The sequence below is a fragment of the Haemaphysalis longicornis genome, unplaced genomic scaffold (assembly GCF_048455015.1).
Source record: "Haemaphysalis longicornis isolate Haplotype H1 unplaced genomic scaffold, Haemaphysalis longicornis Haplotype H1 scaffold_2, whole genome shotgun sequence".
NCBI lineage: Eukaryota > Metazoa > Arthropoda > Arachnida > Ixodida > Ixodidae > Haemaphysalis > Haemaphysalis longicornis.
Genome location: NW_027526295.1, coordinates 286,626,505 through 286,652,497, shown reverse-complemented (window position 1 = coordinate 286,652,497; position 25,993 = coordinate 286,626,505). Strand labels below are relative to the sequence as shown.

At 49.0% G+C, this 25,993-nt stretch overlaps 1 protein-coding gene across 2 annotated transcripts in view; it reads left to right on the top strand.

Annotated features, from left to right (window-relative positions):
* The window catches only part of Unc80 (unc80, NALCN channel complex subunit), a 166,239-nt gene that overhangs the window by 131,457 nt on the left and 8,789 nt on the right, over window positions 1-25,993 (top strand). For both annotated transcript variants that reach the window (XM_077700829.1, XM_077700828.1), the window contains exons 49-60: window positions 300-543; window positions 2,636-2,839; window positions 5,719-5,814; window positions 5,902-6,072; window positions 7,097-7,220; window positions 7,358-7,564; window positions 7,989-8,084; window positions 12,293-12,381; window positions 12,789-12,957; window positions 13,024-13,215; window positions 19,312-19,518; window positions 22,558-22,770. In XM_077700829.1, coding sequence (XP_077556955.1) covers window positions 300-543; window positions 2,636-2,839; window positions 5,719-5,814; window positions 5,902-6,072; window positions 7,097-7,220; window positions 7,358-7,564; window positions 7,989-8,084; window positions 12,293-12,381; window positions 12,789-12,957; window positions 13,024-13,215; window positions 19,312-19,518; window positions 22,558-22,770 — 2,012 coding nt within the window. The remainder of the gene's footprint in view (window positions 1-299; window positions 544-2,635; window positions 2,840-5,718; window positions 5,815-5,901; window positions 6,073-7,096; window positions 7,221-7,357; window positions 7,565-7,988; window positions 8,085-12,292; window positions 12,382-12,788; window positions 12,958-13,023; window positions 13,216-19,311; window positions 19,519-22,557; window positions 22,771-25,993) is intronic.

The following is a 25,993-nucleotide window of genomic DNA, read 5'->3' as shown; positions in this document are numbered from 1 at the left end:
AGTGTGTTTTTCTTTCACTCGAGCAAACTTCCACAACCTAGCCTTAAATGCGGGGACCGGGAAACCCGTATTAATGCCTTCCGTGTGTGTGCTTCTGCATGGAAACAGTGCAGTAAGGCATTCAAATGGGGCTTAATGCACTGGAACAGCACTTGGGGGGGGGCCACAGGGCACTCCAGAGTGGACAACACTTCAGAGCTGACAGTCACATTTGGGGTTCTTTAGCGTGTGTAGTGTAGAGAGCGCAGGTGAGCTTTGTAGGTGATGCTCCCTCCTTATGTTGGTGGCGGGGGCACCAGGTTTGTGAACGAGGCGCTGTACGGGCCTCGCAAGCCCCCCGGTGGTGGGGGAGGCGGCCACTACGAGCGGGAGGACGAGGACAGCGAGCTGGTGCGGCTCGAGTTCCGGCAGCCGCGCGACACCCTGCTCTCGGTGGTGGCCGAGTTCCTCACCAAGTGCTCCGCCCGCCTGGCCGACCTGAGCAAGAAGATCCCCGACCTGCCCAGCAAGGCCACCGAGCTGCTCGACGTCAAGTGCCACCTGGTAGGGGCCTGCCTCGAAGGTGGCGACATTCCCAGCTGCTTGCTTTCATTCATAAAAAGGCGCTAAATGAATACGTGCCCATATCAAGCACCAGTACTTTGGCTGCAAGCGGCAACGTGCATTGGTGACCGTCGTTGCCTGTTGGAAGCACACTCGTTCTGAACATGGACAGGCTGCATAAACAAACACTGTCTCTGGAAAATATCAAGCCTGCAGATCTAAAGCACAGCTGTACAATTGCGGTTTTGAAAGTGCGAAAATAATGTTGAAAGGGGACAGTTTATATTTCAAGATTCTCCACCTGTGCTTACCGTAAAAACCCGCGTATAATACGGACCCGCGTATAATACGAGGTGTAATTCGGGGACAGCAAAATCAGAAAAAAAGTTTGCATCCGCATATAATGCGAGCTAAAGAGCACAGAAAACATTTATTTGCACTGCAGTTACCGTTCAGTCATTGTCGGTTTTCGCTGGCACTGTCTCCCGACTTTCGTTTAGTCATCGTCAGGTTCGCTGCCGCTGTCTCCTCAAGTCGCCTTGTCAGAAATGTCTTCCCACAGAAAGTGGTCCTCAGTGCCATCAAGGGCGTTCGAAATGCCGCATTTCTTAAAAGAGCGACTGACCAGCTCCTCTGGGATGCTGGCCCACGCATCCGCGATCCAGCCACAAAGCACCGCTGGAGAAACCCGCGTCAGCCATTCGGTAGCTGTCACTTACGGGTCTCCTGACCTCATCCACTCTTGGTAGCAGGACCTGATGCAGTCTTTGAAAGGCTTGTTGATGGAAACATCTAGTGGTTGCAGCTGGGATGTCATTCCTCCTGGCATGACAATGAGAATTTGGTGCGGGGTTCGCCCAACAACTTCTCCACGGAATCGGCCAGGTGGCAGCGAATTGCGTCCAACACAAGCACTGACGGGAATCCCCAACAGTGCTCCAGGCCGTTGACACCACACAGACTTTATCCAGTCAAGCACCAGTTACTTTCTCCACCCACGAATGCTGCCTTCGGTGACGCTGAACTGCCGTCCTGCGGCGCAATTCCTGATGGTCTCGGCACATAAAATAACTTTTCTTTTAATTGCAGCCGAATACTGTTTTCGTGCACCCGACATCATGATAGACTTGCGGTGAACGTGCCGAGATCCTTCGCGTGGTCAGAACAATCAAAATGGTGCCGGGTGAGAGAAGCAGCAGCCAGCTTACGCCACCGCAAGGTGGCGCACCCTCCGCTGAAACTGAAAGTGCAAATTTTCGGCTGAAAACTTCGGGATCCACATATAATACGAGGCACAAATTTCACATATTAAAATTTGGAAAAAAGCCTCGTATTATACGCGGGTTTTTACGGTACTTGAGTTTAACTTTTCCACAGGGAAGCGGAGGGGCACAAATTTGCACCAAAAATATCCCATCAGGCCACAGGCTGCTGGAGGAGCTGAGCAACTCCCAATTCATTGCAGAGCTTAGCTTAGATTTACACAGCAAAGAAAGCCAAGCACCGTGAAAACTTTGAGTGCATGCATGTCGAAGTCCAGAGGCTGAGAATTTTCTTCCTCTGCTACACAACTTCATTGGATGGCTCAATTCACTTCAGAGAGTAATCTCTTGTTGCTGAATTTTCTTCTGTGTTAGAGTTCTTGAATAGGAGTGAAGGCAAACTGACTCATTTCAAGAGACATTCTCTTTCGTAACTCTCACCTTGGCTAAAGGCAGACTGAACCACTTTTAAACATTCGGTACAATACGGTAGTACAGGATAAGGATTACCAACAGAAACTTTTTTAATTCTATAAGTTAGGTGTTCATATATGTACGCCTGATGTTAGATCCGAAAAGGCTTACCTGTGTTCCGCCCCTAAGGTTCCCAATATTGGGTGGCTCCATTGAAGTCCAAATTCGCACTCTGAACATGGCCGTCGATCGAGAGGAAACAGCTGCTCTTGGCTGCCCATGCAGCCGGTCCGGGCCGTGAGAGCTCAGCATGGCAACGTAGCTGGCGGGAAGAGCAAAATACGCACGAAATCGAAGCAGCGCTGTGCGTCTCGGCTTTCGCGGCGTCACCTGCCGGCACCTTCCTGCTTGTGCAGCGGCTGGCGGAGGTGGCCCACAGCCTGCTGAAGATGGCGCCCTACGACCCCCAGACCATGGCTTGCCGGGGGCTGCGCCGCTACCTCAACGAGGTCCTTCCCCAGTCGGAGTGGGCCCAGGAGGCCATGCGGCCCGCCCTGATCATGGTCATCCGACGCCTCGACAAGACCTTCACCAAGATCGCCAAGAAGCCCGCCATTCGGGCAAGGCTCTCTCTCTCTCTTGCACGCCCGCATGCACAAAAAACCTGCAAATGGGGATCGTGCTGGGTACAGTGTGGCGACGCACAACAAGAAGGGACTTTTTTACGTTGCTACCAGCAGTTTAGTTTCCACCTGAAGCGCACACCGTGATAGTAACTATGATATATGGGAGGGGGTTTATTGAAGAACGGGGCTTTGCTCACCTTGACGATAACATGCAGCTTTCTTTTATTCAAAAGATTTGGTGTTTTATAATACCAATTCAATGCTTGTCCAGCACTAAACGATGCTTTACTCACTGAAAAATTTAACAAGCCAACTGCATTGCATATTTTGTGACGTCAGCATTGATGCAATAGAGGGAGGTACCAAACACGGACACCTAACATGATCTCTAACTGAGCCTGCTCCAATCCCAAAAACCGTGCAAGGGAGAAAAGCTTGCGAGAGGCCCTGACGTCGCGTTTCGTGAAGCCACTCGGCCATTTTCGGAGGTCTCCCTTGTTTGCTCGTTGTTTGCACACGTGCGCCACCTCCTCAGACTTCACTCGCTCCTGTCTGCTTTGCCTGCCAACTGCTGGCCATCGGCTGAGCTGTGCAGTGACGTAAGGCTTCAGTGGCCCAGCCTTTGCTGTCATTGCTGGGGCACGGCTACTGCTGACCTCCAGAGAGCATGAAAGAAAACAATGGCATTCTCTCCACACTTCTGCCAATGCACCTCCAGGGCCTCTCCTGAGCTCTCTTTCCTCCATGCCCGAAATGCACCTGTTGGTGGCCTTCCTGGGTGGGGCAGCGATGCCATGCAGCCACTGCTCGCGTGCTTGTTTTAGTTCTTCGCCTATGATTGGGCCTGTACGTGTTGCATCTTGTTACGGTTCATAGTAATTGTTTCGTGAAGCACTGGGTGTGACTCGGCAAGCAGGGTCACAAAAGTGGCAGTGTCGCTTGTACCACTTAGCTGGTGGCATGTCAGAAAATCAGCTGCACAACAATGGGGTTTCGCCACATCAGTAGGCGGTACTTTACTACGCATAGGTCGTCAAATGGGAAAATATACCGGTTCAGTTTCGGTTTGGGTGACACAGTTTTGTTCCAGTTGGAATAAATTCACGTATTAAATAACCACTTCACAAACTGGTCCAATGAGTGGAATTATTACTAAGTGTGAAGACAATTAAACTGTGCACTTCAAAGGGAAAATAAACAAAAATTGGCACAGCTTGCACTAGTGGTGCAAGGCTTGAGAAACGGCAGAGATGGCGGCCCCCTCCTTTCATCGGGGCCGTGATGTTGCATCATCATCATCATCATCAGCCCACTAGGTCCACTGCAGGACGAGGGCCTCTTCTATTCACCTGCAACCGCTCCTGTCCCGCGCCGCTCAAGTCCATTCTTTTCCTCCAAATTTCCTTATTTCGTCCCTCCATCGAGTAATTGGCCTTCCTCTTTTTCTACATTCATCTCTCGGCGTCCACTTTGTCACCCTGGTAGTCCACTGATTGTCTGTCATTTCGCTTAATTATGTGGCCAGCCCAAGTCCATGTAATTTTCTTTATTTGGACTATGATATCTTTTCCTCTAGTTTGTTCTCTGATTCAGAAAGCCCGTTTCCTGTCTATAAGTGTTACTCTCCAATCATTATTCGTTCTGTAGCCTGTTGAGCCGACCAAAGTTTGCTTTCAAGTTGTGTAGTAAGGTACCATGCCTCCACTCTATATGTCATCACTTCACATTTATTTCCAAACTTGCCACTGAAAGTTCTCCATGACTGGCAGGCCCGGATCATTTCGTGCGCAGAATTTCACATCTCTCCCAAAGCGGACCGTGTTAGCAGGTGCTAGAACTCGTGGCCAAGTTCATAGCCAGCGCCCACGCTACAAACCCAAAGGAAATGCTGTGCGTCCGCAATGCGATGATAGCTCAATCGGACAGGTGCCGGTTTCGTAACACGAGAGACCCAGGTTTGACTCCAACCACAGCAAGCATGTTTTTTTTTTTTCTTTTTTTCAATTGGCTGCACATGTTATTGTTTCCCACTGCTGCTAACCCAGTACCCCTCGGGCCTTTGAGGTCACATATTGGCTAGGCTGCCGGTAAATTTCACAGCGTAAAGGTCCCGGTTTCGATTCCTGGCACCTCCCTACCATGTTTTCTTCTTAATTAAGGCTTCGAGGTTTTTGGGCACGCCGGATGGATTTGTGTCCACCTAAACAGCTCCAGCTCAGCTGTTAAAAATGAAAGTTTGGTTCATTCAGAAAAGAGCCTTGTCCCAGTAACAACACTTTAAGCCATTATGATAGTCAGCAATGCAGACAAAGAGCCTTGTCCCAGTAACAACACTTTAAGCCATTATGATAGTCAGCAATGCAGACAAAGTAATTGCAATTCACCAGCCACTTTCTCGCCCAGCCCTTATAAGAGCACAGGGGCATATTTATGCAATTAGCGGCCATCGACCAAAGCCACTGAAGAATCAGGACTTTGCAATTTAGTGGCACCTCCAGTCCTGTGTGCCCGTAGCCCAGGGAGATGGGAGGGAGGATAATGCGGTGCTGCTTCGCTCTGTTTCTTGCCTGCCTCTCTGCTTGGCACCATGCCTGTGCCAGCCACGGGGGGAGAGCTGTCTGGTCATGTCTCGATGTGGCAGTGTCTGGCATTTCAGTGCTCGGGCATTAGTTTTCAAAAGTTAGTGGGGCATCAGGTTTTAGATACCTTAATTCGGCTTGCCTGCTGCTACACTTCCCAAGACAGAAACAGTGGGACCTGCTAGATCCTGCTGCTCAGAGCAGAGCCTGCCTTGTTCCAGCTGGCCACCCACTGTGTGTAAAACAGTTTCTTCACTTCGTCGCAGGATAATTGAAATGGCACCATTATTTCAGAGGCTGGTTGACTGGGATGCGGCCCGCAATCTGCTGAAAGGGGTCTACATGACACTCTACAAGCACCCCTACATTGCCCATTTACCGCACCTGAAGGTACCGCAGTTTGTGGCCACTTTTCGCCTGCGCGCCAGACCTTGAGCTCAGCACTTGCGTGTTGACGCCTGCCCTTTCTTTGCCCAGTCGCTGGTGGCCATCTGCCAGAGCATCATTGTGGGCGACCAGAACGCCTCCCTGGTGGCTGAGAGCAGCGGCAACGTCTCAGTCTCGGCTGCCGCCCTGGCCCAGTCTCCGCCACCGGGCTTCTGCTCCGTGGCTGTGCGGCTGGTCACCATGCAGATGGTGGCACTTGGGGTGCGTAATTGGCAAATTCTGAGAGCAAGGTTGGGCCCAAAGTGTGGCTTGAGTGCAGTGTGCTCCGCACCGTGATGAGTGAGTCATTACCAGGCCCCCTGTCTATGTCGTGAGTGTGCTTGCCATTCCGAGGTCAACTGCTGTTGCACGGCGTCCAAGAGGATGGGAGAGCATCTGCTGGGCCCAGCACAAGCGAGAAGGGAGCTTCTGAAATCTAGCCAGCTTGGCAGGTGTGCCTCGCTGCGACTGCTGCACTTCCTACCCCAATATATCAGGCTGCTTTTGTGCTTCAGTGAAGAAAACAAAAAATGACGTCACCACTGGTATGTTTGTTGCCAGAACAAATGTGATGCGATTGCACGATACTGCGTTTTTACAAAGACTGAAAAGTTGCGTGGTCAGTGGTGTGGGGAATCTGCAAGGATGTATGCATACTTTCTATTTCTCGTGGAACAGCATGGGATACAGGCTATGCGAAAGTGCGGGTACGTTATAGTATGTGCAGAACTAGGGCAACCAGGGATTTCATCCAACTTTGGTTAAGGTGATCTGTGACAAAAATTTTGAGTGATGAGCTAGAGTGGGCTTATTAAGAAGTTTTTGAGTTTTTTTCTTCTGGATTTCTCACTGACATTTCTATCTCGAGTCTAGACTGGTTCTGAGCAGGTACTGGTATGAGCCTTGGTGGCTTTGATGACAATTGTTGCATGCTCGTGTGAGTGGTCTCAAGGTAGTTCTGTGCACAGTACTAGTAACAAGGAGCTGTGGTGGAAGGCCCAAGGGGGATGTTCAGTGCAGAGGAGGCACCTCTGGTTGTGCACACCATGAAACCATGCTAGCTGGCCACACAGTGGCACTCTGGACCGTGTGACAAGTTCCGCGAAGCGTACAGAGCCTTGCTTTGCTGAACCAGCTGGCTTGCTCCATGGCCAGTTGGTGTAGTGCCACAGGCGGCAGGGGAGGGTTGGTAGCGCAGCAGCCACGCCCCTCCCTCCAGTCACGCAGCCGTCGTCCTCCACCGCAGGACTCCCTTTCGCTGGAAAGCATCTGTGGAGGCTCGTCAGTGCTAACAAGCACAGACAAGACGGAGATTTTCCTCATGAACTTCATACTGCCGCTCTGCATCAGGGTCAGCAGCGGAGTGAAAGGCAAGTTTTTCTCCCTTGCTGTGGTCTTTGTGTCGGGTAGGGTATGTTTTTGCCACGGCAGAAGACAGCAGTGATGCTCAGTTAAGCAGTTGAGACAGCAGTGAGTGCGGGGTCCGTTGAGAGTGCCCTGGTTGCAGACGTGCCCAAGATGCGTGCGACGGACATCAGCTTTGCCCTGACCGTTGTGCTGAATGCCCTGTCGCCCCCGGGAGCCCACAAGCACCACCCCTCGTCCAGTGCTGTGGGGGGAAAGCCGACCGCCGAAGCCCAGCAGAACACGGCCACAGCACGCGACAAGTCGTCCACCGCCATCAGAAGCTCCCTCTACCAGATCGGCTTTCTGGGTGAGCTGTAGGCTTTGCACTGTGCTTTGACTAGGCAGCATTGATTGGCCTTTGAAACGCTCTCAAAAGGCTGCTCGTATAAACTCTTGCGCCGTGCATGCACTTCCTAGAGGTATAGTATCAGTACAGCCTGGGCAGCATCAACTGTAAAAGTTGCTTGCTACTCTAATGCAGCAAATTATTGGAGGTTTACCATTGGAAGGATCAGTGCTGAAAATTTTCTGCACAAAAGCAGCCTAGTTCACCTACTTTGCGACAGAATTGTGAGGAGGTGGTGGTAGCACGGTTTCCCACTGTTGCCCTTACTTCCCTATCATTGCTGCATCTATAGCACAACTTTGTGCGGTTAAATTAGCAGCGAGAACTTGCTGCTAAGCGAGTGAATCTATTGGAATGCAATGTGGCTCTTTGGCCCTGGTTGCAGGTTTGAAGATATTGATTGTGTGCTATGAAAGGCAGCTTGTCAGTGACTGGCATCGCATTGCCCGCTGCATCCGCGAACTGGGCAACAGACTGCAAGGTGAGCTCTCCCTTTGGTGCGTGCCCTCTTTGTTTCCCCAGTCACCAGGGAAAAGGTGTGCACAGTAGAGGTGTGCACGGGCTCGGGCCACCCGACTTACTTTTAACCTGGGCCTGGGCCGGACTTTGGCCGAAATGTAAATGCTTTGGACGGGCCCGGCCGTCCTGACGGCCCGGGCTGGCCCGGCACGGTGAAACAATACTAAGGTTTTCTATGATATCGCAGAAACTACATGTTGCTGACGCGGTAAAAGCACGGATCATAACAAGTCTGCAGGACTTGTTATGTTTAATTGGGGGTGTTTTGCCCGTTTAATGTTGGTTTTGCCTGTTATCATTTCCCTTACGATGCATTTCACCGCCTTGAGGTAGTTCTCGCTTCCAAACGTGCCCCAATCACGCGCGGGCCCCTGCGGTATTTGGGTTGGAAACACGCAGCCGGGCCGGGCCATAAGGCTAAGGTCTCGGGCCGGGCCGGGCCGGCCCGCCGGCCTTCTTCGTCGGGTCGAGCCAGGCCTACTGCGATAAGCACCGAGCCCAGGCTGGGCTCGGGCCCAAATTTTTGGCCCGTGCACAGCTAGAGTGCACAGTGCACAACCCCCACCCACACAATGCTGCAAAGTTTCCTTTCCTTGTTTAAATGTGTGCTCACCATCTAAAGGCAATGAGGGAAAAAAAATAACACAAGAAGTTTATCATCATACATGATAGAACATTTAATCTACAGCAAGATGAAAATCCAGCCAAACACGGTTATATCTAACTCACAAGAAAAACACCCATCGGTTCGATATACGCCCCTAGTGGTGCCTGTAGGGGCACCACTGAAATGCCCCCAGTGGCCCGTTTCGAAAGCAGTCGCGGGAGGCCCGTTCACCACTTTCGCCGCTGCTCTTGCGGCTCGCTCACGACCGAGATTTACCGCTTGTACTATGTGCTGGAAATGCATATTTATGCGGAGCAGTCACTCTGTTTGTAAATGTTTCTTGACGCGATCTTAGTGCGGTACAGTCGGTCTGTATAAGCACCAGGCATGTGTCACAGGCCGGCGTCGCAAAACCGGCATATGCATGGAGCTGATAATAATTCCATTGCCCTGAAATTTACTAACGGTATCTCCGTAAGCAGCATTTCTTCGACTATACACTGCGATGTAAATCGGTTTTGTGTGCTTTCATGACTAACAAAGCACTCATACCTGACAGCATGCCAGTTACGTTAGCCAATATCATACCTCAGATATTGATCACTACCCTGGACAAGCCAATGTCGCATAAATTTCACGAACACTCTACAAATGAAGTACGATGGATAATGCGAAATTATATGCGGGAATCAGCACAGGACAAAAAATTTAACGCTGGGTTGTCTTGTCGCAAGGTTAGCGCTTGCAATCAATCATCTGCTATATATATATATATATATATATATATATATATATATATATATATATATATATATATATATATATATATATATATATATATATATATATATATATATATATATATATATATATATATGTATCTTTCGCGACCAGTGTGGAGACGGGCTCATAGAGTAACCCTCGTCCGTGAGTAAACGCCTCTTCTAAAGATTGTCATATCACGTAGGGGGCCTGTAGAATCTACAATAAACTCAAATTAAAGGGCCTTATCAGATACCACATTCCCCCAACGACACCTTTTATCACTTGTGAACATACTGTATATACTTAGGGTTGTTTGTTTTCGGCTAAAACGAAATTTTACTCGATTCTTACACCCCAAACATGTTTCAGGAGAATCAGGTTAAACCAGACGTTTAGCCTGATTTAACCTCCCCGAATGTAGCGATGTGCACGATCGTGCGCTGATGGCCCGCCCTTCTCAGCCAGCACTTGCTAGAAGCAAGCCCCACAAACACAGCTTCCGAACTCGTTGAGTATTGACACGACTCTACAGCTCGGTACCCCAGGGCTCGCAAAGGCTGCACTGAAATTGAACTGCCTAGCTAATGGAAACTGTGATGTCGAGAGCTTTCTCGATCCCATTTGAGGTACATTCAGCGGTCGATGACCAGCTTTTCTTGAATAAAATGTTTCATTTCTTAGAAGTTATGAATGCTCTTTACTGTCATCATTACTGATTTATTTCCAAACAAACGCCAAATTTCGAGAGAATTTTTAAGAAAACCATGATGACCCCCCCAATTACCAGCTTGAAATAAACTCCCATTTTAGCACGTCAGAGTTAAGACGCTCATGATATCGTCTAAAACAAACTGAGTGTATTACTTAGTAAATATGCAGATTTAACTTGAGAAAACACGAATTTCGGAATGGTTTCTACAAAAGACCCGATTTCTCCCTGATTATCAGTTTGAAAAATAGCACCCAATTTTTACTCCCAGATTAAAAAAATATATATATAAAACGCGAAAACAAACAACCCTATGTATACTCACTTACTTACTGTATACTTCAAAAATTAGAATTTTTGAAGCTGCACTGGGTTTTTTATTCCCGTACAAGCTGTTCTGTTTCTTCCGGACTTGGCAGACCATTTATTTTTCCGTGGTTCCTTGGTTATTGCAATAAGGCGCGAGTGGGCGTGCACTTAATTAACGAACCTCAGCCTTGGAATATATACTTGACATTATTGCGTGGCTTATATTCCCATAAAAGGCGCAAGTTATTGTCAGGCATTGCGATAATCACATCCCTAAGACAGATTTTTCTACGACGTATATATTTTCGAGACGAAGCCACATTTGTTGTCCGCGCTGCAAAACGAAACCAACCTCTCACTGTGCCAGTATCAGGTCTGAACGAGACAACTTGTGCCTGACTTGTAGTGATGATATGCTGCTACTGTCGCCGATGCCTGTAACTGCGGCCTATAAGCGCGCAGAACCACATCCCCGGATAGCTCTTGTTGGCGTTCGAGCATTCTACCAAAACACAGCTGTTTTTTGAAGTGCCCTAAACGTACTATTTGCTTACAAACATCACCATAGCAAGTTGTTTAGGGCGTGGAAAGGCAAAAAGAAGCGAAAGAGAACCAAAACACTGCATGAGCCCCTATCAGCCATGCAGCGCCTATCCTGTAAGCGCCGCAGAGAAGCGGCGGAAAGAGGCACAGCGATCGCGGAGCTCGAGCGGGCTTGTCGGAGGGAGTGTGGGGAGGCTCGTCGGAGCTCACCTTGCGGGCTTGTCGGAGGGAGGCGGGGAGGAGGGAAAAAAAATGCAGTGCTGCATGGCAAGACACATCGACCGAGTTGATTACTTGTAGATAGATGGTAGCTTAACAGAATCTCCCCTTTCACACACTGCGGTGGCTCAGTAGCTGGGGCATTGCGCTGCTAACCCCAAGGACGCAGGTTCGATTCCCGGCCACGGCGGGCACTTTTCTGATGGAGGTGAAGAGCGAAAACGTCCTTGTGTTCGAGATTTTGGCGCATGATCCCCAGGTAGTCCAATTAATCCAGAGCCCTCCACTTTGGCATGCCTCATCGCCTGTGTAGCATTGGCGTGTTAAACCTCATAATCAACCAATCAATCAATCAATCTCCCCTCTCACTTGTGCCAGGGCCACGCTTGTTATCTCATCCTGTTCGACACGGCATGGCACGGCGGCACCTAACCTTTGGAATGGCAAGTCTACTTGCGATAAGATACAGTGGCAAGGGTCTGACTGAGCAGTAGAGCTATTTTATTATTTGCTTTTGACAATAAGCGGGAAGATTGCAACGACTGCTGGTGACGATTCATGCTTCATGGCGCAGTGCGCTGTGCTGTGAAGCTGCATTTAGGGGCAAAGTTTGTGCTTTGCCCAAGTTCATTTCCAACTCACGTGAAACCGTGCCGCCACTTGGAGAGCAGGAAATCGTGACCAGTGACTCGGAGTGTTAGTCCCTTGGAGAGTCTTGCCGGAGCACACCACGTGAATGACAGCTGAGTGAATAGTCCCTACTACTCCCTGCGCAATGTGACTGGCGTTCAACATCATCTCACAGTTGCCTCACATTTTGAGGCGCTGCTTGGGAGCGCTGTCGCCACAATACCGCTTTTGGTAGCAGGGTGGTGCAGGAAATTGAATTGCCGCAGTGTGGCGCAAATGGTGCGGCACTTGCACCTCTGCTGAAAGAACGGGCTGGCGGCCCAGCTAGGCTGGCCTGCTGGACCACTGCTATGGTCACTTGGTGCAGCGCTGCGCTACCCTGTTACAGGCGGGCTCGCCCTATGGAGTTTTCTGGACTTTGTGGTGACCCACCGGACTCCGCTGTACGTGCTGCTCTTCCCACTGATCAAGTACAAGGCAAGTGCTGCAGAAAACAGGGCAGAGCTGGTCGCTGGTGCCAATGCGTAGCGAGAGAACGAAAACTGACCGATGCAGTTTCCTAGTTGTATGAGCCAAATTTCATGCATGTGCAAATTCAGAGTACTGTAGATATGGCAATCATTATCTGGTCTTGCTAACGTAGAGTGATGGCATACAGTCTCAGTCTGATGCCCCTATCCAGGGTAGGCCGTGTCACGAAGGGCCAGCTCATGGCTGGTCACAAAAGGAATGCACTCTGCATTAAGGGAGGCGAAAAAAAGAGAACAGCGCACTTGTTCCTTTGTGCACCAAGACTTGTAGTCCTGGGCAGGCAGTGGGTCCAGCATGTTATGGAAGAGCTGAGCTGTGCCGGAAAAGCATCCTCGAAGTGTTCCCCCTTGCAGATCCTGCAGACCATCTGCGACAGTGAGCAGGAGTACTGCTACCAGCAGCTCATCCGGGACAAGATCAAGGGAGCCAGCCTGCCCACGCCCAAGAGCTTTGGCTGCATGTTTGTCGACCTTGTGAACGAGCTCAAGACGCTCAAGGAGGACCTGGTCGCCTGGAAGCTGGGTAACATCTGCTCGCCGTACGTGCCTAGCGCTCAGCTGCTGAGAGGAGCCCTCCCTTCCGCTGCAGGGGGAGGGGGAGAGGTGGAGCGTGGCCGGCCCCTCCTGCCTGCCGAGGGCCACGCGGGGGAAGCGCTGCCCCAGTCGGTGAGCTTCAGCCGAGCGGGAGCCCTGGGCCACCGGCCCAGCTTCACCGAGCTCACCCCCGACCAGCAGAGCATCACCCGCCTGGGCAGGCCCCCGGGATCGGTCGAGGCGCCCGGTGAGGCCACCAGACCCTTACACTGGGAAGGGTGTTGCCTTCTACTGCAGCAAGGGAGGCACTGTGGGCCACACGTGTAACGGGTCGTGCCGTGCAGCCGTTCAGAGAGAAAGCGTGCGGTCAGTTCTGGTGGCGGAGACGATGCTCGTTGAACGCTTAACCTCTGGCTAGCTCCCTACACCTTTTGTGCGCTCGGTCTCTCCAGCTAGTCGAGTGGCGCGCACATTGCGAGGGTGGGCTTTCCACGGCCCTGGCCTCAAGGTCTCAGGAGGGTTTGCTGGAATCTGCCTCAAAAGCAGGCTCTAGGTCACGGGCCTGCATGTAAAGCGCCGAGAGATAACCCACCCAAAAATGGCAGTAGTAAAGTTAGCGAAAACAAGGCTATGGTAGCAACTTGGAAAATAATGAAGGTACATTCGAGAAAGAAAAAAAAAAGAAGCACCACTTCAAACTCGAGGCTGGGCTATCTTTTGGTAGTGGACTGTCTCTCAGTATTTTTCAGTACTGCAGGTTTGTTTCTCCCTGACTTTATTCCTTAAAGGGACACTGGAGGAACCAGCAAGTTGGTTTCAAACGAAAGTCCAACCTTCCCATAGCCATTTTAGCGTCTATTCATTGCTGACAGATGCCTTAATCGCTGAGAAATCGCTCATCAAACACTGATCAAATGTGATGCGAACAGCAGCTGCAGTTGCTATTTGCGTCATTTGAGTCAAGGCAGCGGTGATGTATAGTGGTATAGAAGCAACTGAATACAATGCTTCCACATACCAAGCAGTTTGGTCAGCTTCGGTCAAATCAGTTGTGCTTCCCCAAACTCCCATGTCCTTCGCAGCTCTGGACCACTGAGCAAAATGTTCCCTCATGGGACCCATGATCAGAATTGATGCTTTCTTGAAGAAAGACATATTGCCTTTTTGAGGCTCCGCGAATGTTGGTATCGAACCAACTGCTCGTGCATAGCTCGCATGCCTCCTCAAAAAATGGTACCACCACTCGTATAGGGCTTCTTACAATATACGCTAGAGAAGAATGTGGCGCTAGCGTCTATGCGGCTCACATCAAGGCCGTCTGTGTCATCATGGGCCACCATGAAACCGTACCCTCGCCTTAGTTTCATCATTGACTTGGATTGAAATGTTACAGTGACCATAAATTTGTATACAGTGCCACAAAAGTGCAAAGAAGAGTGTAATTGTAAAGTATAAAATTAAACGCGCTGTTTTAAAACTAAGGAAATTAAAAGTAAAGCGCATTTCTTTTACCAAGAGTCTGCTGGATCAGTTGCACCTACTATTCTGTAGACCAAGCTGGTAGTTGACAATAATGTAAAATTTCAGGAGAAGACTCATTAAAGGGACACTGAAGTGAATTTGTCAATCTTCTCAAGTAAACACACTTTTCATCATTTATCCTGTCTATAAGGTGATATTTATTTTACAAAGCCTGAAAGTAGAAAAACTATCGTGTGGTCTGCAGCAGCCGCACTAACTAAAGGCATTGACGTCAATACAAGGTGTAGTGTGATTGGACGATATCCAATGTTAGAATTCAAACTAGTTTCAGTTTCGGTTTTGTGAAACAACGCTTGGCATTTGACGTTATCGTTGGATGGGCATTCTCGATATCTCAGTTATCGAAATACTGCGCTTCTGCCATTTGGCTGTGAAATGCATCAGATAGGCCTACCAGCACGGCCTGGAATCTTAGCAATCACTAGCCAAGGCCTACGCAGTGGATGAACGCCCTCCGCGTCACCGCAGACGCTCAAATGCCATGCGCTTTTCCCCATCTTTGGAGTTTGCCTGGCTCGTGCCTGTAAGGTAAGAGGCGTGTTCACACCAGGCCAAGGGTCGGCAGGTTCTGGACTGTGCCTGCGAGCACTTATGGCAACACCAGACCAACGAGAACTCGCCAGAGCGTCAGTGTCAGTCTGCACACCTTCTGCGAGCTCGCTCGGGAAGCCGTGAACGTTACAGTGCAAAAATAGTGAACTCAGTATAGAAAACATTGCCCACTAAACAAATGAACTTAAAACAATAAAAAAAAACAAAATCAATAAACAAAAAGAAAACATGCGCTATGGGGAATTTGAACTTGCGAATTGCAAAGAGCATGCCCAGTGCTCCCGACCACTTGGCCACAAGGCAGTGCTGTGAGCGGCGGAAATATACAGTATATATTGTATTTACTTGCGTAGTGAACCCACTTTCTTTCCAGAAAATTCGGCATGAATTTGGGGGAGGGTTCATTATGTGGGAAAAAATTGCAACAGATTTTTAGAAAATGAAATTTCACACAAAAAACTTGTGAGGGGAAGCGCTGTCAGAGCCTTATCATTTTTGTAAAAACACGTAGGTAATTATGTACTCAAATTTCACTTTTATTCCCAACATGCTAGTGGCCCCCTACTCGCCATGGAGCTGACTTCCTCACTAAAGTCACTTGCTGCTTCACATTCGTTGTCGGCCCACAGCGCAACATCGTCTGTGCCGTCAAGGCACTCCAAAACTGCTTTTCCAACACTGGGAAACTTGGCTTCTTTGATCTTTGGAACCACGGAACACACAACGATCCGGGTTCACCGCTCAAAAACATTTCGTTTTTCGCCCATAGCGTACACGCACTGGGTCAACACTGAAGTGCTGACCAGCGTCGCAGTTCCCATGTGAATCAACGCATGCTTCAGTTTAAAAGCGGCTGTGTAGCTCATGTACTGGCCTGTCGTATAGCGCACACCAGGAGCGCAAATAAAGATCGGAACACAGCTGAACAGCAAAACTACAAAGCATAATGGCGAAGTCGCGGAACAGCAAGAGCAGAGGATGGGGCGTATGTTTAGTGCGTTGTTCACACGCCACCTGAATCAGGTGGAACAACAAAGAGAAGGGAAGGAGTGCAGAGTATGTTTTGTGCTTCGTTCGCATGCCGCAATGTTTTCATGGCCATGGCTGGGCTAGAGCGGCGGCGTGCGCACATTTGTATCAACCAGCGCGTGCCGCCGCTTTAGCCCGGCCATGTCATGGCGCGTGGCCTCCGCGATCGGCTGCTACGGTGCGCCGCCGGCAGCAGATCGCGGAGTCCACGCATGGCGCAAGAAGGTTTGTTTTGTGTTCAGGAGGTAGCACTCCTTAATTAAGCGTGCAATTTTTAAATTGAGAGCCACGGCATTCGCGCTCACATTTTTGGCTACTGTTGAGATTTCTTTTTGTTGGAATGCGTTTTTAGCATTTCTGCGCGTACTGTACTGCGATATCAAATTACTGTGATCGTCTATGGCATCAGCAACCATGCTGAGGTAAAAACAGATTCCCGCTGCATTTTTTATTCAAAGTGACAAAAAAGTAAATTCTCATGGGGAAAAGTTGGGGGAGTGTTCATTACGTGAGTGGGTTCATTATGCGAGTAAATATGGTAATGTATAGCCAGTTTACATGCGCGCACGATTCATGGATTATTTATCGACAGTGACTCGCAGCGAATGGAAGAGCACAAGTTCAGATCGGTCGTATAACCAACCCCCTGCAGTAGGTGCCCTAACCTTTCATTGGCGATAAGGCTCGAACTGAGCACGGGCACGCTTCACCGACAGCAACGTCCGCGCGCGGAGGACGGATGAGCAATTCAGGCGGGTTGCTTGAGGGTTACCTGCAGTGCATCTTGTTCCTTTGGCCGCTTCCTGCCGGAGATATTGCTTGCAGAAGCTCGGGCACTTACCGGGGTAGGTTGTTGAGTTTGCTAATTGGGCACCAATCGGAAAGTAGTAGGAAAAATCGGAGTTCACTCCCACCCCTATGTAACACCCAGAAGGGCCTTTAGGGTACATGAATAAAAAAAAGAAAATGCTTATCCTAAATGAAATTGAAGGTATGATGGCTGAAAAGTGTCAGGGAAGCAGCCTGTCTTGCAGTGTATAAAGTCTGCTGTCTGCATTTTTTAAATTACATCAGTTCATGGAAAGCTTTGATTTACATTTATTTCACGTTCTCAACCTATTTGGAACTGTTAATTTTAGGAAAAACATTTATGAATGCTTCTCCAATGAGCTCTCGCTGTGCGCAAATATTTTGACTTTATAACAGCGATCAAAACATTTTATTCGCACGTAAGCAAGGCCGTACTACTACTTATTTGCGGAAAGGATGCCATAGTCAGACAGCTTTGTTTGCTTCACGCAAATCTGGCGCACATCTTTCGCAGAGCATCTATACGTGCTTTCCCTAGCTGAGCGGAATGTCTTTGGCAGAAATGAAGTCCCCAAGGGATTGTATCATGCATTGGGCCTCCTGCGAAGGCACTACTTGAGTAGGCTGCGCAACCCCGTCGTCAGAGTCGTCGCTGTCCAAAGCACATACCCGCAGCAATCGCCTCTTCAGTGAGGCACTCGGACGCTTCCAAAACATCTGCCCTGACATTCCTTTTATGGAAAGAAGGAAGCAGTCTTCGGTACCCAGTCAAATTTAAAGCGGCGTGAGGGCATGAGCTCGCAAGTGGGTGCGGGGACGATGCCGACGCAGCGGTGCTATGAGGGGGGTTTGAAAGGAAAACTGCTCTCCTCTTCCTCTCACTTCCTTGTAAGCAGCGCAGTTGACTCATTTTCTGAGGGGTGGAAGGGCGCATGCCGTTGGTGCAGAGAGCCGGCGGCAACTTAGATTTTCAGTGCATGCTGTAAGCAGATTCAATCATTACATCGGATATCGTGGAACTGGAGAATTGTAATAAGTGATTTGTTTATCATAGAACGCATACAAAACTGTACGGTGCGATAGGTCGATCTTCATCGTTATATCTGACATGTTGTTTTAAACAGTATCGGGCTCGACTGTATACCTATAAAAACATCGCCTTCATGGTGAACTGGTGCACAGACTGTCTGCTACAACTTTCGCGGTGACTAAATACCTGCTCAGTCAAGATGTCCGGATGCTGTTAACATATATGCTGCTACTGCAAAAAAGAACCGCAAGGCGAGCTGTGCTTTCCACAAACTAGCGTATCTACATTTGTACTTACTATGTAAATATGCACTGATGGTTGCTCGCCGTCAGTAGTCCTCCCACTTGTTTATAATGAAACACAGCTGTCTTAGCATGAATAAACAGAGCGAATTTCAAGTTTCCAAGCAAACTGAAAAAAGGGAAGCGAGTTTCAACCATTTCGACTACCTCGCAGACATAGTAATGCGTAGTAATGCACAGCAAACCCAAGAAGGTGCTTAAGAATCCGATAGGCATGCCAAGCCAGCAGCACTTATCTTCCCATAACCCCCCATGCCGACATAGATTTCCAGGCGCAGTTTCCTCTCTACTATACTTACTATAAGAAACTCTATGCCGCCGCTCAAGTATGGATAAGTAGCGAAATCAAATGGTAGCCAGGAAAGACGTTTTAAGCAGTTCTGGTGCAAGTTTAGTGTTGTGACCAGTGGCAGCGGCACCTGTTTTCACATTTTGCTGGTGTCTACCTTACTTTTAAATAAGCTACGCATAAAAGTGTTCTCAGTTCTCAGTGAGCTAACCTAACAATCTAGAGCAACTTGTGTTTTGACTTCAGTGTACCTCTAATAAGGCATTGCTTGTGCGATGTGAATGAGGCGGTGGTAAATTGTTTCTCGTGCTCCTCTGCTTGCTAGACGTGTGCACTGTGCACCTGTGCAGCAGCAGCTCATGGGTTGCTCTTCGTGTCACCTCCCGTGGTGCCTTCCTGTTCTTCATTTCTTGTCCCCTGCCCCAGTGGGAGGCAGCAGGCCAAAAAGGCCGACCTCTTCTTCTTCCAGATCCCCTTTGTCCCTCTCTAATTAGAGTACTTCTCCCATTAGCATTTGCATGCATGAGGTGCTTCGGTGGTTGCATAGATTTTTCAGGCCGGAAAGCCGAATTGTTTTTTTTTTTTTTGCGTGCTGTTATGCATTTTATTATCTTTTAATTAGGGGTAGGGCGTTTCTTTTTCACTTACTCAGTGAGCTAAGTTCAGCACTACAACTGTTGCGGTGTGTATTTGTGACGCACCTCAGACGTACGACACCCTGGAGACATAGCTGGACGGAGGGGGTGAGGGAGGTGAGCTCAGTGCTCTGAATGGAGCGTGGCTGTGCAGAGGGACCTGCGGCGGGAGGCGGCGGAGCGACCGCCCAGGGAGGGCCCCCCCCGGTGCGGCAGCGCGAGGAGCCCCGGCGGGAGGCGCGCGACCGGGGCCTCAGCCTGCGGCTGCAGTCGTCGCGCGAGAGCGGCCGGGTCATGCAGCGCTTCCTCAGCCGCCGGACCAGCTACCCGGCTGAGGAAGAGAGCAGCGGACCCATGCAGGGCAAGCTGCTTCCCGTCTCCTTCCCTCCCAGGGCAGGGCACAGGCTGCTCTCACGGCCCTGTTGGGCAGTCCAGGTTGTTGGGCTCCAAGCTGTGCCATCTCAGCTGTGCCTGTGTGGTGGTGTGCGAAGGACGCCTTTCTAAAGTGGGCAGCTCCGACCTGACTATCCAACGGGTAGTCACAGCGAGGGCTGCTGCGGTCACCACACCCCCCTGAGGGGCCTTTAACTCTTTCGTTATGGCGGCAAAATGGCCGATTTCGAATGGCTTCCACAAAACTTATTTTTCTCTTGAGCTTCAAGCACATAACAGAGTTTTGTGAAACGTGCAATTATTTACAGTTTATTGGTCAAATAAACAGAAAGGAATTCACAATAAAGTACTACAGTAAAAGCGCGTCAATTCGAACTCGAAGGGGACCATAAAATTGTTCGAATTAAGCGGAGTTCGAATTGGCGGGTGGGCGCTAGAATGAATGGAATTCGCTCCTCACCGCGCGGGCAGAACACAAAAACGGCACCCCAGGGCTGGTTATCACGCATTAGGCGCTACTAGATGTTTGTTGCAGCTGATTTTGTAAATAATGCTCATGGAACTTGAGTAGGGAATGGCACCGGCGGCGCGGCGCACGTGCTATGCTGTTGTTTTTCTGTTTCGTTGGTTTGCATCTCTAGTAAATTTGGTTTGGTTTTGATTTGCAACACATTGTAATCACTCTGGACCGACTTCTCCTGCGAAGAGCGACGGAAACCAGCGGATCTCAGTTCGAATTAACTACCCTGGATAGCGATGCATTCTAATTATCGAGAGTTTTTCACCATTGAAATTTACAGGCTGTGCCGGGGTCAGCGCGTCAGTTCGGATTAACCGGAAGTTCGAATTAACCGAGTTCGAATTAACGAGCTTTTACTGTATATGCACAATGCATATGGGCGATTGTACTGAGCCGAAAACTTACTGTAGGAATTTTAAGATATAGACTTTGTTTCTACGTTCCTAAGCTATGACACACAGTCAAATGAGAAACTTTCAGAACTCGCAGACAAGCTGAATATGGTGCTGATGAACAGAGTTGCCTTGAGAGCAAGTGCTGTCACTGCAGGGAAGCTGCCTGTTCCCATTAAAGTACCACCACAGGCTTGTGATTTCTTATGGTAGTAGAGCAAAGCTTTGCTTGTCCTCATGAATTTGTCAGCTGAATGTTATCAGTTTTCAAGCTATTGTCAGAGCACGGTTCCATCAAACTCCTGTGATTTTCAATTGAGCGAGCCTCACGTTTTTGTGCAACAAAGTTTCTCATACAGGCTGAATGACATCAGCCTCTGCTTGACAAATAGATTTACTCTCTCTCTCTCTCTCTCTCTCTCTCTCACACACACACACAAACACACGCTCACACACACATAGTGCAGCTACACTTCTCTTTGTCACATGATAAACAAGTTGAATAATCGACGCCCTACATCTTCATTTTGCGCGAGCTGTACCATTGGCATTTGCCGTTCTAGCCCATAACTACTGCACCAGAATAACATGATAAGTGGATATTACATAAATGCCTGCACTGAATTTAAACAAGATATGAATTGTGGTCTGCGTGCGCGTGGCAAAATGCCTGTTTTTCAATATTTTTAAACCTAAGCATATCATGTCTAACATTTTTTCTGAAGCTTGCTACAAATTTTCTCTCTGACAAAAATAAGTTTCACAATTCCACACCTTAACTTTGTTTCAAAAACTGCATCATTTAAAATCCCATCTATATAACTTTATTTTTATATACCATGCATATTTTCTTGCCCAACTCTAGGATTAAAAAAAGTTTTGCTAGAACCAACACAAAAAAAATTTCTCATGGTTTGGAATAAATAGAATTTAATTTTTTACAGCCTCTTTAGAGTTGGTAAACAATTTTATAGGGATATTGCTAGCACACCAAGAAGACCTTGTATATTCGAAACAGATATTAAATTTCATTTATCCTGATCAGATATGTGCATATGTGGCATTTTTTTCTGGAGCTTGCCAAAAACTTCATCTTACAACTTACATTTTGCACCTAAGCCCTTTATTTGCTCTTTAAAACTACATTATTGAAAATTGCATCTATTTAGCTTAATTTTTCTGTTTTGTGTATTTTTGAGCCCAACAATTCTTGCATTTTAAAAAATTATTGGAACTGACGAAAGGCTGCAACTAATAGTTATAGCTGAGAAACTGCTCTTACTAAGGGTATTGCTAATACATGCACGAATATTTTGTGTGTTCCAAAATGTTTTCAAAAGCTTTTTGTTTCTAGATTTGGGCAAATTTTGCAAAAATTTGTCATTTGGTTGGTTCAAAAACAAAACTATACCATCAAATAGCACATTTACTTGGCTTCGATTTTATGTGCTTTTCAAGTTTTTAAGTCAAACAGTTCTTAAAAAAAATTACTAGGATTAAAAAAAACTACGAAGCATTTTTCGCGTGATATGGAAAAAGTTAACTCTGTAGGTTCAAAATATGGCATCGCTGTGGCTGAGAGATGGCTCACAAACTGGCTAAAGGCTTAGAAGAATAAGAAATAGCTGGAAGATTCTTCTCTCAGGGAAGCTCCTGCAAACAAAGTGAAGTAACTGAGTTTAAAAGAAAATTTGATAAATTTTGGTCCGTGTGAACAGTAACCTTTACTCGGTGCTCTTTGCCCTTAATTGACCTTACGCGACAAAAACCAGCCAATGGGTTGCGGTGGAAGCCAGGGCCTCTGGAATGCAAGATGCGCAGAGCAGCTCAGTGTCTGTGGCTGACCGAAGGGGGGATGCGCTGCGTGCCCTTTGGCTTGGAAATGTGGTGGAGGCGCGTACTGAGGCCTGCATGAGCAATTTGAGCTCACTAATTACCGAAGTAGCGCTTAGGGGAGCGGGACAGTGCATTTCCACTGAATGGCCTCCTTGCTTGGCGATGCAATAGTGCCGAGCCATAGCGAAGGAGCGGAGAAAGGGCGATGATGAGAGCACAGAGCTGCCAGTCACTGGTCGGCTGTCCCTGGCCACTGCAGTGTACCGTCCAATGGAACCCATGGACGCGGAGCAGTCGGCGTCGTCCGAGCCGCGCCTGTTCCGGAAGTCGACGCTGCTCATCAAGAAGAAGGGCAGCAGGAAGAGCACGGGCAGCAGCAGCCTGACCTCGGTGGGGGTCGCCGAGAGCGGCGCAGCCACCGAGGACGAGGAGGCCCTGCAGGACAGCCTCCCCGAGGGGGTGGACTCGACCGGTACGCGCACTTCGCTGGCGGTAGACCAGTTAGCGCTGTGGCTTCCTTACTGCCGAGCTTCAGGCGCAACAGTGCCTTGAAAAGGTCCTGAAACACCGCAGCGCCCTCGGAGGTTGTGTGCTAAGGACTCGCTGGTGTGCCAGCAGCCCACGGTTACCCCGCAGAGTGGTTGCATGCAGGCCACGAGCTCTGCCCGCGGGGGCTCTCCAGTGGCATGGGTTGTTGCGGCCGGCTGCCCAGTGCCACTGCAGCTGTTCGATGTGCTCACGGCTGCCATTTGTGCAAGATTTACGACAGTGCAAGCATTTCTGCTGCGACTGCAGTGTGGCGCACACTCCTGGTCTGTACATGCGCAATGCGTGTATCACAAACTGGCATGTGATGTGGTGCTGACTGCGGTTCGTTGACCCTGCAGCCTTCTAACAGTGACTCAGAAATTTGTGTTTCTGAGTCACTGAACCTCACAAGGCCGTGGGTAGCGCAGTGCACTGACATAATCAAGAGCAGCACTCGTACCTTATGGCGCATCGGTTACACTTGCCAATATCATGCCTTGGGCACTTATTGACAGGCACCCTTGTCGTTTTGCTATAACATCACTGCACAAGCCTTTCTTGTAGGTGTTAAAGGGACACTAAAGTGTAAAAGCAAGTTGACCTCTATTGGTAGGTCATAGAGCTGTGAGTGCAGATATGCTACTCACGGCAGCATAAGTTGCTTATTTGCGCATAAAATGTCAAAAGCATGAAAATGGCTATCACAGCCCAATACACTTTCCCGCAGTGCAATTTTTGACGTCGGAAATTGTGAATGGTAAAGCTTGCCTCAGTGCCTTTCTTCCCCCCCCCCCCCCCTTTTTTTTTGAAACAAACGCTAAGGCAGCAGGAACTTGTAAATGTAAAATAGATGTGCTGTATTTTCCAGTATATAAGATGCTCCCCCAAAATTTGCGCTTCCAATGAAAAGGTTCGTGCATGAGACGTTGGTGGACAATTGAAATACGAACCACAAAGCGCATGGCTGAAGATACCGATGCCATCACCTGGCAGCAGCCGTGGAAAATGCACGGACAGGTGCAGTTGAGATGTCGGGAGCGAGGTTGCGTGTCCCACTGCAATATGTTGCCCTCTGCTCGCTCGCATGCTTGCCTTGTCCCCATGCCGCAAGAGCGCTGAAAACAATTGTTAGCGATGCAGTGCGAAATAGTATCTGCGGCCACTGTGTGCTCAGCTCACACGAGTGCCTGCACACCGTATGTGCCGGCGTCACTCTACCGACATAGCTTGGCATGTGGAATGCAGTAACTTAAGCAAATAACGGTGGACACCTGCAGGTGTCCACTGTTTCCATGGGTCACACCCAAACCGTGCTCAGTGCTCCCCGCTCCACAGATTTCTACAAGCACTGAGGTGCCTTCCACAAAAAAAAGAAAACGAGAAAATCGGGCCGCCAAAATTGTTGTGCAAGGGCAACTGGCCTATATAATGGTTGGACCTGCCTATCTTCTTAATTTTTGTGAATATTAGAATTCTGCCTGTAATTTTCCCAGTCTACACAATGCTTGCAGTTAATGTATATCATTGGAGGCGAATTCTGGTGGTATATCTATTGTTTGCTACTATACTCGGTTACAACTTAAGAACGGCACCGAAGTTGCCGCTGTGCCTCATCACCGCAGCCGGATGTCACTCCGCGCAGCACAAGTAGCGCGTTACTGGGAGTATTTTGAACATGGCACGAGCCGTTTTTGTATCTTTTTGGACCTAATATGCTTATAAACCACTGCAGCGACGACAAACAAACTACGTGAGACAAGGCAGACGCTATCACGCATTCGTGGCAGTCTCCTTTCAAAACGCGCGCGCCCGTTGACATCCGGGTCCGTCGCTTAGGCGGAGTGATACCGTACATGAGCTGGTGCCGTTCTTAAGTTGTTCCCGAGTATAGCACCGAATCTGCAAAGTAACTCAGCCTTGTCTCTGTCAAACAAAGGCGCATTCTTGGTGGCCGGCTCATTGTTCGATTCCCGAGCCACTGCACCGCTAACGCAAAACAATGCAGTGCAATCAAAAGTTAGGCAGCATGCATTTTTTCGTCTCCATTTCTGTGCCTAGTTTTCTTCGAGAAAGCAAGATGAGCTCAACAGTATGCCTTACGAGAGCGTGCATGCGTTTCCCACGCCAGCACTGGCCGCAGCTGCAAGCAATTACGCGCTGTGTAGCTCTCAGCGTGACCAACACCTTCAGCTGCAGCGGCGGCAATACTTGCAGTGCTTGCAGTGCTCTTGCGGAATGGCGACAAGGTAAGCATGTGAGTGAGGAGAGGGCGACATATCGCAGTGGGACACGCAGCCTCACTCCCGACATCTCAACTGTGCATGTCCGTGCGTTTTCCACGGCCGCTGCCAGGTTATGGCACCGGTATCTTCGGCCGTGCGCTCCACGGTTCGTATTTGAATTGTCCATGACTGTACATCAATTTTGGGCAGTCCAGGCTTTGAGACTTGACTACACATGCTTGCGCAACCATCGCGAAATGCTCAGTGCCTGCAGCACGAAATGACTGGGTAAAAGAGTCAACACTCATGCACCAGAAAGCTGTCGCATGCAGTGGTGGATCCAGGGGGTCGGGGGGAGGGAGACTGTGGGTGCCTGGGCTAAGACACCTGCTCTCCTTCGTTGCCGTTTCATCCGTCAGCAACGTAATGTTCTGAGCATGACTTCAGCGTGTTGAGTTCTTGCAACTGTAATGGTGTACCCTTTTCCATTGTTTCTTTTTTAGAAGGCACCCTCTGTGCTCCATCCGCTGCACTCTAGCGGTCTGGTCCCGTTTTTTTTGGATTTTTTCCCTAATGTCACCCTTCCGCCTGTAGCAGCTGGTTCATTGGTTCCCGCTCCCCTCGTTGTCGCTGCCAAGCACTGCCCACACGCTTCTCTTCCTGCACAGTGCAGCTCAGTGGCTTTGGTGCAGAGAGTAGCATTGATGCAGATGACAAAGAGAAAGCAAAATAAAGCACGCTGAGATTCGTCTTGCAAATATATTAGGCCACGTGGTCACTGTACCTGACCAGTTGTGTATGTACACTGTGCACTTCTATTCTTGGTTTGTTCAGGACAAAAATAGCTTGCCGCTTTTTCAAAACATCACCTAGTGCTGGAAGGTTTCTCTCTCTGCCTTTGCACCTAGCATGTGCGGTGGACGCATGGTTGGAGCAGTAGAAAAC